Source organism: Mangifera indica, chromosome 4 (assembly GCF_011075055.1).
Source record: "Mangifera indica cultivar Alphonso chromosome 4, CATAS_Mindica_2.1, whole genome shotgun sequence".
In the NCBI taxonomy this organism is placed as follows: Eukaryota; Viridiplantae; Streptophyta; class Magnoliopsida; order Sapindales; family Anacardiaceae; genus Mangifera; species Mangifera indica.
The window spans coordinates 15,360,103-15,375,545 of record NC_058140.1 but is presented as its reverse complement, the minus strand read 5'-3'; the positions used below and the strand labels follow the sequence as shown (position 1 = coordinate 15,375,545).

Here is a 15,443-nt window from a genome sequence, read left to right as displayed (position 1 = left end):
GTAAAATGAGTATATATATTTGTATACTCAAAATGATTACGTATAGTATTGTTTTATCGAAAGTATTCTAGAAGTTGACCATAAATAATTATCTCTAATATTCCTGATAAATCCTTTGCATAGCATTAAATCATAGAACTAAAATTTGTATTACAAAATTATGTCATGCACAAAATAATGCAATCTTTCAATATAAATTTAATATGATCATCATAGTTATCAGTATTTTATGGTATATAATATGATATAATATATTATAAAGTATATCAAATTAATACGATACAGTGAACACATTTTATGATACGATATATATTATCAATATAGATCGATACATATTTTTAGAGAAAATAATATTGCAGCAGGATTGTATATGAAAAATTTCTTAAATTTTATAGTTGGTTATGATATTTTTTAAAATGAGGATGTATCAATTATAATTTTTTATTATTTTATTTTTTAAAAGACATATCATACGACAATACACAATATACAATGCAAAAATTTTAGTTTTTGATATTCGATTCAACTACTATGATGAACATGTATAATTTGTTATGTGAAATAAATGTTGAATTTTATAATATGATCCTCATTTGATGAACATAGTGTAAACCTAAATTCCAAATCATACACTTATTGAATTAATAATCAATATTCAATGATCATCACCAATTTGAACATAAATATGTTAGAAAAAAAATAAATAATTAATATGTGAGACTTTCATGTAGTTGGTAATGAGCTGTATGAAATAGAAAAAGGTTTAAAGCATAGTCAATATCAATATAATTTATAATAACCTCATGATATTGGCCCCCCACTTTCCTTAATATAAAATAAACAATATAATTAAACTAATTATATTGTTTAGAATATAATTATAAGAGGTTCTTAAAATTAACTTAATATTGCTAGACCATGTCTTATATGGTACAGGGGATCAAACAAGAAGGCTTGACTTTATAATTTACTTATTTATTTGTTTAGCATAAATCACCATTTGCAGTTTTTATTTGTTGAATGATACTATTTACCCACCAATTTTTTTTTTTAATTTTGTTGACTCCAATTATTATTTTATTTTAAATACAATATTAACATTTTTTGTAAATTATTATATAATATTCAAAAGTATTTTATACATAATATATCTTGACAAAATCTTCGTTTTATATATCATAAATATTAATTTATTTTAAAATAATTAAAGATAAAATGAGTTTGATGTAATTTATATACATTAAATTTTTAAATTTATTTTATCATATTTTATTGTTTTCTTTCAAAATTTTAATTGATGTGCACATTTACAAAATTTATAAGTTTATTATTATTATTATTATTATTATTATTATCAGGTAATTATATAGTTTAAAATTAAAAAAATACATATTGATTTTTATCCTTCAAGTTGAAACGAGCGTATTAATTAATTGATTGATTAACACGTTGGGTTAAGATCGTCATTTACGCTGCGACGTGACTCGTCCTTTCGGCGAGCGGTAGCCAGGTCAGCCAAGGAAACGTCTACATCTCATCTGAGCACATTCTGAAACTCTTAGTCCCACTCGCGAGAGTATATTAGTTACTATACTACTCGCTCATTCTAACACTCACTTGTCAAACGCTTTAGGCCACCGCAAAAGTTGCAGAAAATTTCGAGAAACCCATGTCTGTATGACACGCTTCCGCAGCCAAGTTAGGTGCTGCGCGTGGTCTGGCCTAAGCTAATTCAGCTGCCTCCACGAGAACCGCGTGTGAATAAACACGTGTCCAGAGCTCGGCAGACGCGGATTCTACTAGATGAGATGGGCTCCACTACTGGGGCCCCATGTTGAAAAAGTGAGAGGCTGCGGTGGCAGGAGACAAGAGGGACACTTTTACAGCTGACGTGACATGTAACATGTATGTATATTAACAATTGTACAGGTGAATATAAAGTTTATCGAACTGGCAAGGTGCTCACTTTATCCAAAAATAGTAATTGCTAGAAAGAATTTGGGGCTTCAAGGGATTAAGAATGACTCAAGAATCGATCACTTTTATGTCGCCGTAATCTTTCCTCCCAATCAAATTTTGGAAGAGTGCCAATGAAAAGGTAACAATATCTCCGCCATGCTGTGATCCTTTGTGATTGAAGGTTAACCCATGGAAGAAGTTGCAGAGATGTTTATGACAGCAGATGGATAAAACATAGAAGCTCGGACAGAATATCTTCAAAACCCTGTCAAATGTCAAAACCCGGCATTGCAAACTGAGTTGCAAAAGCTTCGACTTGTGTCTGAAGCTCTAAAATATCCGTGTTGCTATGGAGACTCTCCAGAAGACCCTTTTGCAATTTCCCATGTTCACGCTGCACCATAATTGCAATATGTGCAGCTCTAAGGAGAAAGTCAGCCATGGTCTCAAAATCCGACTCAAGGCAACCTCTTGATGTCATGGCAGGAGTACCTGTGGGTATTGAAAGCTAATACAAGTTAAACAGCAGAAACATCTCTTACAAAAATACAAGTGAATGATAATAGAGTTGAAACTGAATACTTATGAGATCCACACTTAACCGATTCTTACTCCTCCGGGTGTAATGGCACCATTGTCACCAAAAATAGCTACTTTGTTGAGAGTAATATGACAGAGCTCACAAACCTTCTCATAATATTTACCTATAAGACAGTATAAGGATAATTAGATGAGGCATTCCAACTCAAGAAAGCAATTGGTCTTTGATGGCTTGCAGGTATATGCAACATTACAAACAGAAGCAAACAAATTCAGTGATGATAAAAATTGTGACACTGAAACAAAGAGAAGCAGTTTCATTCGATGGGAGTTGTGACTACGTCATAAATTTAAATCATGCATCGACTGAAGCATGAACTCTAAAAGGATAAAATGGGACTTACTTGGCAAAAACAACAATATTATTAATGTAAAACACGACTACAAACAAAATGGAGAGTTATCCACCCATACATGATTTTTGTTGATGTCTCAAACATATTTAGCCCGCGAAATATGAGGATTAGAAACATATGCTTAAGGAAGGATTATAAAGTCATAGGATACCAAAATAAAAAGGTTATGCTTATCGCAGATCGGTTGGTGGACACCCGCATAATTGTTAAGAACCACCTGCCCTAACCTCATACAACAAAAATTGAAGTCTTCAAACAAAATATTATCTCAAAGTCTATAGCTTTTAACCTCAGCCTTGGTTAGAGATCCTACTCATCATAGCATATGGTAGCCAGATACTTATCTATACCGTCCAAATGAAAGGGGGACAAAAAGAGTGGCTTGATTATCATTAAAGTTTTTGATAAAATAATCTTTTCTGGAATCCAGCTCACATATGCCTTATATGACATATAAGGCATATATGAGCAGGATTTTCCAAACCAGACTAATCAAGTCCAGCTCATATACAATCTTTCCTGGGATGCCTAATCTTATTATCCTTATACTGTGCATTTTCTGAACCAAACTAATGAAGTAATCTCATGAAAAGTAAAATTCATAAGAAATATGAAAGTTAACAAATACGTCAGTTCAACTTCAAAAAACACAGCTCATAAACCAAAAACAAAAAAACAAGGCAATGGAATACATATGCGAATTGCAGTACAAGACAAATCAATATTGCATATTCTTAATTTTATAAAGTAAAAATATAGAAGAGAAAAAATGCAAAAAGGAAAGAAACACACACACACACACACACACAGATATACATACTCTATACCTGTTAATCCAAGAGGCCTTATATCCCAAAGTAACAAATGGTTGTCTGTGCCTCCAGTTACTAGCCTACAGTTTCTTCTTAGCAATGCGTTTGCTAATGATTGTGCATTCTTCTTCACCTGCTGCATATATGCCTTGTATTCAGGTGAAGCCACCTGCTTTAAGGCTATAGCAAGAGCAGCAATGTGGTTATTATGTGGTCCACCTTGTAATGATGGAAAGACAGCGAAGTTTATCTTATCCTCCAAGTCATATCGATCGCTTTCAACACCTTGGTTTAAAAGGATCCCTCTCTTTCTTGGCTTTATACCTCTTCTATAAAAAATTATACCACCCCTAGGACCTCGAAGGCTTTTATGAGTAGTTGAAGTAACAATGTCACAGTAGTTGAAGGGACTAACACATTCCTGTGTAAACAGCATATGTTATAAGATAAAATTCAAAGTAAAATCAAATAAAAGAATTTAATATGCTTTTCTCAACAAAAGAAAACATTCCCAAATCATTGCTTAAACAAGGTAATATAGGCCATTGAAAAACGAAATTCCATGTCCACCCACATAAATATGATAGATTTCAGTATTATTTGATTATCCTCAAACTTCAAAGGCTAGAATTCATTATCATTAGTAAATCTGACACTAGAAATATAATGCTTTCATATTTGCAGATAAACTCATCCGGGCATAAGAAAGCATCTTGTTGCCCCAGCACCCCAGAGGCCAGAGCAGAGGCTGCGAAAAACATTAAATAATTAACTTCTTTACTGTTTCTGTAATTATACTAAGGTGGCGGTCCACATAATACTAAGAAGCTTATGCTAGAATTCAAACCAAAGAAACTAACTACAGAAATGAGTTAAAGAATACTTAGGAACATTAGCACCACAGTTCTCACAATATAAGCTACAATGAGGAGGGCTGTCTGTCATTTCATGCATATATCATAACATTTGGATTTTGTAATTTAATTTTCTATATAGCCCTGTAAAAGAAAAACACAATTTTGATTTCAGAAAACAGTAGATTATTTGAGCCTTATTAACAACATTGAATGGCAACTGAACAAAATCCACTCAAACATCAATATAAAACAACAACAGTACTGAAGTGATTCATTTTCATTCAAACAAAAGCATGAAGAGGCAAGTTTCCCATCATTTCATTATAATTAATAACATAAGATATTTTGTAACTCAATTTGCCATAAAACCCTAGAAAGATAACAACATGTACAAGCCTTGATAACAATATCCAACGCAGAGTGAGCAAAACTCCATCCAACGTCAGTCAACAACAACAACAATGGTAAACAGAACCACTCTCGTTCAAATCAAGGCTACAATGCAAAATACAAGTCCAAGAAAGCTACCAACACCAATGACAATGGCAACAAAGCAACCAATCCCAAATGCACATAAACATCCAAAATCAACACTCTACCGATCAAAGTAAGGTAAAATTCACACCTTCGCTGCCACAAGTCCGCTAATTTGAGCCATGTCACACATTAAAACTGCCCCACACTTATCAGCAACCTGCCTAAACCTTGCATAATCCCACTCCCTCGGATATGAACTCCCTCCACAAATCAAAATATTTGGCCTATACTCCAAAGCCCTCTCCTCCAACTTATCATAATCAATATAACCAGTCTGCGGATTTACCTTATACATCAAACTCTCAAAGAAAATTGAAGCTGCAGACACTTTCCTCCCGTTCGGCAAATAATATCCATGGCTAGTGTTCCCTCCTGATGGCGTATCGAGTCCCATAATTCTATCACCCGGCAACAAAAGCCCTGTATAAACAGCTAAATTCGCTGAAGTACACGAATAAGGCTGCACATTCACACCCCAAGTTTCGTTATCTAAATCAAAAACAGACAACGCCCTTTTGCAACAAAGTTTTTCAATTTCATCAATAAACTCATTGCCACCATAATATCGAGCTCCAACCATACCTTCAGAGTACTTGTTGGTCAAATGACTCCCCAGAGCCTCCATAACGGCTCTGCACACAAAATTTTCCGATGCTATAAGCTCAATTCCGTTCCGTTGACGATCCTTTTCCTCCTCCATGATGGAAAAAATTTCTGGGTCTGCCGTTTTCAGCGGCCGGTTGCCCCAGTACGGTGTCGTTTCAGGGCGTTTGACGCACATAGGCTGACCCATAATCCGAAATTCTTGAAGGGTGACATGGGGTTCGGTGTCGTACGAAGATGAAGAGGGGCAGGCGAGAGCTAAAGAGAGAGCACTCGAATGGTGGTGGGAAGATGACGATGATGATGATAAGTCCATTGGAGAAGTCTTAAGGCTGAGAGCAACAATAACAGCAACAATAACAGCGGCAATAGCGGGTGAAGAAGGAGAAGGAACAGCGTTTTTTGAGAAGGAATTTCATGGAGGGTTTTGGAGAAATCGAAAATGGTCAGTGGGAGATTGAGCAAAGGCAGTGTCTGCTTGGAGTTTTTAAGCATGATGTAACGACTGAAATTTACGAGGGGCGATTGAAATTATTGCAGTCTATTTTATTTGGGTTAAAAAATAATTGTAAGTTTTAATAGATTTAATATAAATAATAATATATTTTATTTATTGTAAGGGGAGCTCATCGACCGCTCTGCCTCTCCTTTCCTCTGTCCACCTGGCTTCATCCACGGTTTTAGTTGGTAAGATTAAGATCAATTTTTAATTTATTTATTTTTAAATTGAATTAAACTATCAATAAAACTATGTATACTTATTTTTTATACATAATTTATATACATAGATGAAATATTATCATATGATTGAATATATTTTTATCATACGATAATACATATTTTAAAATCACTTAATTATATGATGACACATTATTATGTACATAAATTATATACCAAAAATATGTACACATAACATTATTCTTAAATGATTACATTACATGTTTCTACTTGTTAGAATATATCTTATTAATTAAAAATCTGAACATTTTGGTTTATTTATATATATGTATGCTAATTTTACTCAATACATGCACTTAACGGTTATCACTCTTATCAACAGTACAGATGTATTTAAATTCAATAAAATTATATTTTATTATATAATTAAATGTGATTTTATTTTTAATTTTAAATTATTAAATTATATAATAATATATTATTATTTATATATATAATATATTTATTTAAATTTTAAAGGGGGAGTTTATATTTTGCCAATCTATAAAGCTATTTAATATAGGCCAAAAGAATTATTCCGCCTAAGGTTTAGACCATTATTATCAACGTTTTACCCACTTAATTTTAAAAATATAAATGCTTTTATTTATACTATTAAAGTTAATAAACTTTGTTAATATTAAAGGTATAATTATTATTTAATTGATGTATTAAAAATTTTAAATTTTTTTTTGTTTTCTAAATTTAGTTTTAAAAATTAAAAATTTGTCCTCAATCTAAGTTTTGAAAAATTTAGTTTTTCCCCTTTCTTTAGTGACTAGAATCTAACTGACAACTCTCGATTTTCTTCTTCAACGCTCTCTTTCTCTCTCGATGTCAACATCCCATCTTCTCCAAAGGCTCTCTCTCTCTCTCTCTCTCATTTTAAACGAAGAGATTTCCGAGATGGATACACTCTTTGTGTCATTATTTGTCTTGACTTAATAGATGAGACGAATCGATCGACAACCCTTGACCCAACAACCCATAGGGTTTCAAATTAATGCACAATGAAGAGTTGATTTGTCTATCATCGGCCCAAAGACAAATCGAATATAGAAAACAAAGATCTCTTCATCTAAAATGAGAGAGTGACAGAGAGAGAGAGTGTGTTGATAAAAAAGATAGGTTATTAGAGCTAATAGAGAAATATGAGAGTTGTTGATCAAATATTGATCATCAAAGAATGGGGGAAAAAAATGAAACCTTACGGAAAAAAAATTAAGTTTTCAGAACTTAGGCAAAAGAAAAATTAATAATTTTAAAAACTAAAATAAGAAAATAAAATTTAATTTAATTTTTTAAATATTATTAATAAAATGATGATTATTATCTTAATACTAAAAATTTTTATTAATTTTACCAACTGATGAGTGAGTGTCTTAACAATAAATTAAACCTTTGGTAAGAACAAGTCTATTGTCCTTTAATATAGCTAAGTAGACATTATTAGAAAATAAGCACTTAAATTAGACTACAAGTTTCAGCCGTCGTGACTTCGTAGATAAAAGAACATGAAGACAAAGCCGGCCGTGTTGTTAGATTCTCTTTTAAGTAAGAATACATAATACCAATAGATTACAGTAATGGACATTGGGGCATACTTATTCCAAATACACATAATGCCTTGTTTATTGACATGATAAATTTAGAACACACAAGGTTATACGCAATAATACTTTATGATTACGAGAAAGTCTAGATTATACAAAGATGTAACAATGATAGGTAATATCTTATTTTCATGGAATTGTCTAAAACGACAAGAGCGAAATGTTACACAAAAAAACAATGAAAAACTCTAGAATACCAAGAAATAAATATTATTATATCAACAATAAATTCGATATTTTTAGTTGTTTTTTTAAACCTAATTCGAGTATTGTCTTTACAAATCAAATACTTGGGTTGTTTTTATTTTGAATTGAAAAGGATCATCAATAATCGTAGCGGAACTCTGACTATGAGCACCATTAATGACATAACAAGTCATACTTTATGCAATAGAAGGGGTGTTCTCCAATTAGTCCTTGGTCTAAATTAAGTTGGTTTGGATTCGAAAATCGATTTAACTTGATTCAATTTAGTTTAAATTTATTTATTTTGAATATAATCCGAGTTCAAATTAAGAAATTTAATTCGTTTTAAAACTAAGATCGAATCAAACTCGAATTAAAAAGAGTTAAGCTTGTGAGTTAAATAGATGATTTGATTCGGTTTAAACTCGATTCGTAGATTAATTCAAATTATGTTAAATAATTGTTAAACAATATCATTTTGTCAATGAGTTATGAATTCAAATTATGAATCTGAGCAATATATCCGAACTATAAATTTGAGTTAAACTTGAACTGAATCATTTTTATTCAAACTGAATTCGAACCAATTTTAATGTTGATTCGATGAATTCGAATTAAATTATTTTTTATTTGAATCAAACTTGAGCTAAAATATGTTTGGACTCGGCATGAATCGTACGCACCCTTATCTCCAATAGTTGAGAGCACCGATTCGCATATTGATTTCTCTAAATTCTTTTGCTTCGTGCCATCTTAAATCCATTATCCCTTTGATTCTGTTTATTTAGTTGTTAGAAAAATCTATATTCGGATGGGATGTGCAACTTCTTGATGCTAAAAATTACATTAACGAAAAGTATATTAAATCATTAAACAGTAAGACTAGATATACAATGATAGGCAAATGATTATTAAATTAGTTTGAATTTTGATTATCCACATAAAATCTGATTTAGTATAATTTGTGGCCAAGGCAAGGAGGGCTTTATTTGGACTTCGACAGGCCCATGGGCTTGTAGATGTGGAAAGTCAAGAAAGCCAAGTACCTTGTGCGAGGCCTTGTTTGATAACATGTTTAATTCCTTGAAAGAAAATTGTTTGGATGGCATTTTATTTAAGCAAAGTAAAACATTATTTGGAAAACTACCCAACACAAAAATCAGATTGAATCAAAACTTTAATTATTGATTTGAAAAAGACAATAAAATAAAATAAAATATGAGTTAGTTGAAGGTCTAAATATCATATTCATTTGTCGATAATTCAAAAAGAAAAATTAAGATGATGGGTAGCATATAAACATCACCAAAAAAATGAAAGCTATTATCTTTCTTATAAAATCTAAAACCACATATCTTGCCCAATTTTCTGTCAGACATAGCCTATTTTAGTTCAATTAAAATCTATATAAAGGCTATATAAAATCTAAAACGAATAGGGTCGTTTCTAATTGAAGGGTATTTATTCAAAATTTCTTATATCATAGTTTGTTGAACTCTTGTTTTCTTAATTAGGGTTTTTTTTTTTTTTTTTCGGATGACTATATAAAGGCTAGTTGGCTTAAAAACATATCAATTGATATTGATTTTGGCAGTAATTTATAGAATACCTGTGCTTGTATAACTAAAATCCTTACTGTTTCGTTTCAGATTTGGGCATTTTTTGTGTTTCTATCTCGTGATCCTCCTCTCTGTCCGCACGAAGGGTTTTGAATAAAAAAATATATTCTACCCACAGTATTGAGATTACTGTATAATTAATCAAACAGAAGTAATAATGGAACTGAGAATCAAAGCAAACAGGAAAGACAATGAAGAGATGATGTTGAGACACAAGACTTTTTAAGAAGTTTCATCATCAATAACATTAACACCAATTACTAACTTTAAACTAAAATGAAACAAGAATCAGACAAAAGCACCCATGAGATGGAATAGAATAATAGAATGGTGCTTTTTCAAAGTGTTGTTTTTTTTTTTTCTCATATGTTTTTTGGTTTTGAAATAATTTAAAGGAAATATTATAATTTAATTTTTCTATCTTTTCTCCTTGTCCTTCCACCCACTTTTTCCATCATTGTTTCACGAGTAGCATGATAAGTCATTTACTGTCACTACCGTAGAGAATCTCTATGGAAATTGCAAAAGATTTTTCACCCAAACATTTTCATATTACCGCAGGGCTACTGAGGGGAACATTTAATTCCCACAATTATGTGCCCACCTACATCCTACTTCCATCCCAAGTCCACACATATTTTTACTTTGAATTCCTAAAATGAAAAAAAGTTCAGGGTAAATTTGATTTAGATTTAAGAAAATTTTTTATAATTTATTTAATATTATTAATAAAATAATGATTTTAGTTTTAATTTTAACAAAAATTGAATAACGAATAAATTTTAGATTTTTAAAATTTTATAAATAAAAGTTTGAAATTTTACCTAACCTTGGGTGGGGATAAGTCTTTTGGCCTTTTAATAACTATGCTAAATAGCACAAGTAGTGGCAGATTTCTTTTCCCACTAAAATGCTAAAAAAATGCTTAAACTGTTTAATTCATGTTAACAAATAAATCTAATCATGCTACTGCTACTAATGCTTTTCTATAGCCTTAATTTTCCATGCAAATGAATCGTATTATAATGCCCACTAATTTTTCATGTTGACAAGAAATCTATATGTGAAATTGAACTCCAATTTAGGATTTTGAGTCAAGTGTTATTAACTTTATTTATTTATTTTTTCCTTGAAAAGGGAACCCATAAGAACTGAATTTTTATTTTGCTTGTATTGAGAAGAAATCTAGGTGTAAAGTATATAGGGCAATTTATGGTCTAGATTTGGCCTTTTCGCTAAGAAAAAAACATTGGCGCAGGAGCCGCAAAGCTGCCATGAAATTTTGACTAAAGAAGTAGCATAATCATCAAACTAGATCAGAGAGTGCCTCTTGGCTCGATAAACTTGAGCACACAAAATCTTATGACAAAGATTTTATGAAATTGCTACAATGATGAGAGCTATGTATTGACATTCTGACCTTGTGTATCATTCAATGAATGACAAAAAATTTCGAACAAAAATGAAACTCTTAAAATCAAAATTGTTTAATCCTTGGAGGTTTAGAAATTGGGATCTCTTCTTATAAGAATAATCACTACTTTAGAAGTATTTACATAGAAATGCGCATGTAATAAAATGCGCAAACACTTAGCGTAAGAATACAAGTATTTACATAGAAAAACAATATAGAACAAACCATAGACAGATGATGAAATTTTTTTTCAATATTAATGAAGATTATTACAAAATGAAAAAAAATGATTTTTTTTCTTTATTCTCTCTATTTTGTACATTTTAGTAGCATTATCTTCATAACAAGTATTACATTAGATCGCTTTACTTATATTTGCTAGGTTTTTATTGCGTAATCCCTTTGACACCAAAGATCTTTTTAAAAATTTACTTTTTAAAATAAGTATTTGTTGAATTTGGGTAACCCTTTTCAAAAGTCAAAAGTCAAAAGTTAAGTCATCGCTATACAATAATAATTTATACTTTTTGGATTCAAACAACTCTTTTCAAAATTCAAGATACTATTTATAGGGCCCTCACAATGACAATAGTATTGTTGAACCTTTCTCACCTAAAAATTAACTTAAAGGGTGAAAATTTGCCCTCATAGTTACAAGACCACATTGAACTTATTCTCATCAAATGTGGGGTACTCAACATTATTATTAAAAAAAAAAAAAAAAAAAGCCTATCCCAAGAAGGCCAGACACAAGAGAAATAAGTCATACTAGTTAAAGATTTAAGTTTCCGAAGAAAAGAATTGTGAGCTCAAAATGATGTGAACGGGGAAGGAAAAAATGGACAGCTTGAAAAAGAGGTAATGTAGATGGCCCATGCATAGGTGAAATAGAAAAGGAAAATTGATGCTTTCTTTCCTTTTCTATTTCAATTGAAAATGTGTCAGTGCCTTGATTAATTTTAAATTTATGAGATTGTGTTGAGAGCAACTCGCAGCATATCTCCCTTTTTTTAGTGTAATCATTCTTTTCACTTGACCAAGAATCTCTAGTTTTTGAGAAATCATTTAACTTTTCTTGGAAGTTGCTCTTGTCTTCCGTCTCTCTTTACCGTTGTTATCTTGGATACACTAACCATATTTTCTCTACCTCTCCAAACCAAATAATTACCACTTCTAACCATAAGACTATTTATGTATTCCAGAATATACGTTTAAATCTTTTTTAATAATATTTTAAAATTAAATTCTTAATTTACTTAATTTAATAACTATATAACTAATTTATATATTCAAAATTTAACTTTTTCTCTATGATTAGAAAAAAATAAATAGTATTTCTCCCGTTATTTTATTTTTAATTGATAGGTAAGATATTACCCTTTCACTCTATAACATCATGAATTGGGCAAATTAAACATATGTTTTACTTTTAAATGGGCATAAAAACTTGACAAATTACCCCCTGTTATTAGGCACTTACACCCATTTACAAGCAATTTTTGGTGTTACAAGTGAACTAAGAGAAGGGAAAAAACATATTTTCTGATAAAATACATCAAATTCTTTTTTCAAAATTATTAGAAGGACCTACTTGTATTTCTTTTAGACATATTACATATAAAAAAAAATTAATATGTTTATTTAGAAATATTGCATTAAAAATCTATAAAATAACAATTTTTTGTGAACTTAAAAAGGTTAAAAAGTTAAGCAATTGAAAAAAATATATAATTTTTTGTTAAAACTATATGTACCCACTTTGGGTACATAAATATATACACATTTATATGTATCATTATATGATTGGATGATTTTGAATTAAGAATAAAACAATAACCAATCATATGATGACACATATGAATGTGTATACATTTGTGTATCCAAAGTGGGTATACATAGTATTGCTCATAATTTTTTGTGATTGAATGTTATTTTATCTCTAATTTAAAATTATCAAATTCTATGATGATATATTATTTTTTATGTATAAAATTATGTATATTATTTATATACATAACACTCCCCTGTGGATAATGACAACACACTAAATTTGCCCGTGCAAACGTCTTTGTCACTTAATTTGATGTGTAGTATTTCTTGATCAAATAGGTAAATTAAGAAGCATATCATTCACAACTCTTTTCCCTTGGAAGAGGATAAGAATCTTATTACTTTGGATGAGAAAATGAAAATCCTTGCTTTCCATTTAAGCTATATCTTGTCTTACATCTAATAAAATATTCTTTTTGTTTCTCACATCTTTAATTAGAAGTAATATTGCTTTTCTTGGTAGCCCCTTTTTTTAATCTCTTCTTTTAATTTTCTTTCTGGGTTTCCTTAATAAATTGTAACAACATATAGTGATTTCAAGAGGAGAAAAAGAAATTATTTGTACCCAAAAAAAGATAAAATAAAATAAAATAAAGTTATAATTAAAACTTTGATTCTCTTGCTTCTTTTCCAGCCTTTTCTAACCTATATTACTCCTGCACATTTCTGTTACCTTTTTTTTTTTTTTTCTAATTTTAAAATCTTTTTATCTTTGTGTGCACATGTCCAAAAGTTTCTTCCTTCCCTCAACTATTTCATCAAATAGATCATCAATTTGCCCAATTATACTCTCCACCCCACATCTCAGTATCCCAAAACAGCTCTTCAGACACTCAACTTTCTCTTGAATCTCAGCTTGTGATGATGATTCTTGAAACTCTATAATCTTCTCCAAGTCTTGTTTGATTTCTTCCATGGCGATTTTGGCTTTCCTGAACTCGAACAGCATCACTCCTGCCTGCCCTCCTCTTTGTTCCATTTCATTTGCCATTCTTTGCTGCAACCTCGCTAATGAAACCATGAACTCTGAGCCGAAAATTATCTGGCCCTCGTAGCCTTCCTGGGAAAAACTTGAATTTGGCCAGTAAAAAACCAACCCACTTAGTAAAATCATGAGCAATAAACTGCTCACATTTCTCATTGCATAAAGAACTCCTCTAAATCCATTGAAGGCATTCAATTTTGATTCTACCAGTGTGCTCCTATCAAGCCTTAGTGATAGTGGTGCCACTCTTGTCTCTATCAAACTCTTGTTCTCTTCTTCCAATCCTATTGCTTCCCTTTGACACCCCATAATCGCTCGAATAGCCTGTAAAAATAAAAACTTCATCATTCAAATAACAATACCAAAGATACAATATAATTTAATGGCCTGTTTGCTGTAAAATTAAATACAATTTATGAACTGAAAGTGAATAGTATTTCAGCATGTACGCTAACCTGGCGGGAGACCTGGGGGTTGAAATGGCGGTTAGCGTCTAGAGAAGAAGCGATATTTGCACCAGTTGAATAAAAGTTTTCCATGGCTGAAACTCCAGTTTTGAGGAGGTGACAGGCGTCCCAAAGCCTGGAGCTTTCATCCATGTATTCATCGAGCCATTTATCGCCGACGGGGAGGTGAAGTTTCTGAACCAAAATGGTGAGTTGAGAGTGGAAGTATCGAAGAGAGGACAAGACTTTATGGAGGAATTGGATGGACATGAAGTTGTTATGGGAAAGGAAACAGCGATGGAGATCGTCAAGGCCTTGGTTGAGCAGGGCATAGAAGCCATTAACGGAAGAAGTAGTGGTGGAAGTGCATGAAGAAGAAGGATCCATGATGATGAAAAGAGAGAAAAAAAAAAAAAGGGGAAATAGAAATAGATGGTGGGAGGGAAAAGGTGATGGAGATTGAGAAATATTTATATTGGAAATGGAAGAATTGAAGAAAGAAGAAAAAAATGGAGGTGAATTGAAAAGGATTGTTGGGTGCAATTATGAGTGTTTCCTAGAGAGTGGAGGGGATGATTGGGAATCTGCTGTGTTTCTTTGTTTAATTGGGAGCAAGGAAAGAAGGAAGAAATTTATAAAAAAAAAAAGTGTGTGTAGGACAGTTGGGTGCTTGCTCAAAATATGAAACATTGAAATTTTGTGAGATGGAACATGTTGCCCCTACGTTTAGTACACCAAACAAATAAAGAAAATTAGAAAATTTTTAGGTGTAGACAAACAGACCGTTAATTGATGCTAATTTGAGTAAAAAAAAAAAAAATACTGTATGATTAAATAATGTAAAATTATTATTATTATTATTATTATATATAAAATGTGAATTCATTCATTCATTCATTCCCTTGTTGT

The 15,443-nt window shown here is 31.2% G+C and overlaps 2 protein-coding genes across 3 annotated transcripts; both read right to left on the bottom strand.

The window, feature by feature from the left end:
* Positions 1-1,892: 1,892 nt before the first annotated feature.
* LOC123214422 (serine hydroxymethyltransferase 7-like) lies at positions 1,893-6,230 on the bottom strand. 2 transcript variants are annotated; one of them, XM_044634174.1, is made up of 5 exons: positions 5,704-6,230; positions 5,210-5,541; positions 3,743-4,148; positions 2,562-2,663; positions 1,893-2,451 (listed from the first exon to the last, which is right to left on the bottom strand). In XM_044634174.1, exons 1-5 carry the CDS (start codon positions 6,038-6,040, stop codon positions 2,228-2,230), a joined length of 1,401 nt encoding a protein of 466 aa, XP_044490109.1. In that variant the 5' UTR covers positions 6,041-6,230; the 3' UTR covers positions 1,893-2,227. The 2 variants fall into 2 exon arrangements, with proteins under 2 accessions (XP_044490109.1, XP_044490107.1); XM_044634172.1 differs by having other exon boundaries at positions 5,210-6,229.
* Positions 6,231-13,684: 7,454 nt separating this feature from the next.
* Positions 13,685-15,167, bottom strand: LOC123215005. Its single transcript, XM_044635038.1, has 2 exons — positions 14,544-15,167; positions 13,685-14,412 (listed from the first exon to the last, which is right to left on the bottom strand). Exons 1-2 carry the CDS (start codon positions 14,919-14,921, stop codon positions 13,810-13,812), a joined length of 981 nt encoding a protein of 326 aa, XP_044490973.1. The 5' UTR covers positions 14,922-15,167; the 3' UTR covers positions 13,685-13,809.
* Between the last annotated feature and the right edge of the window lie 276 nt (positions 15,168-15,443).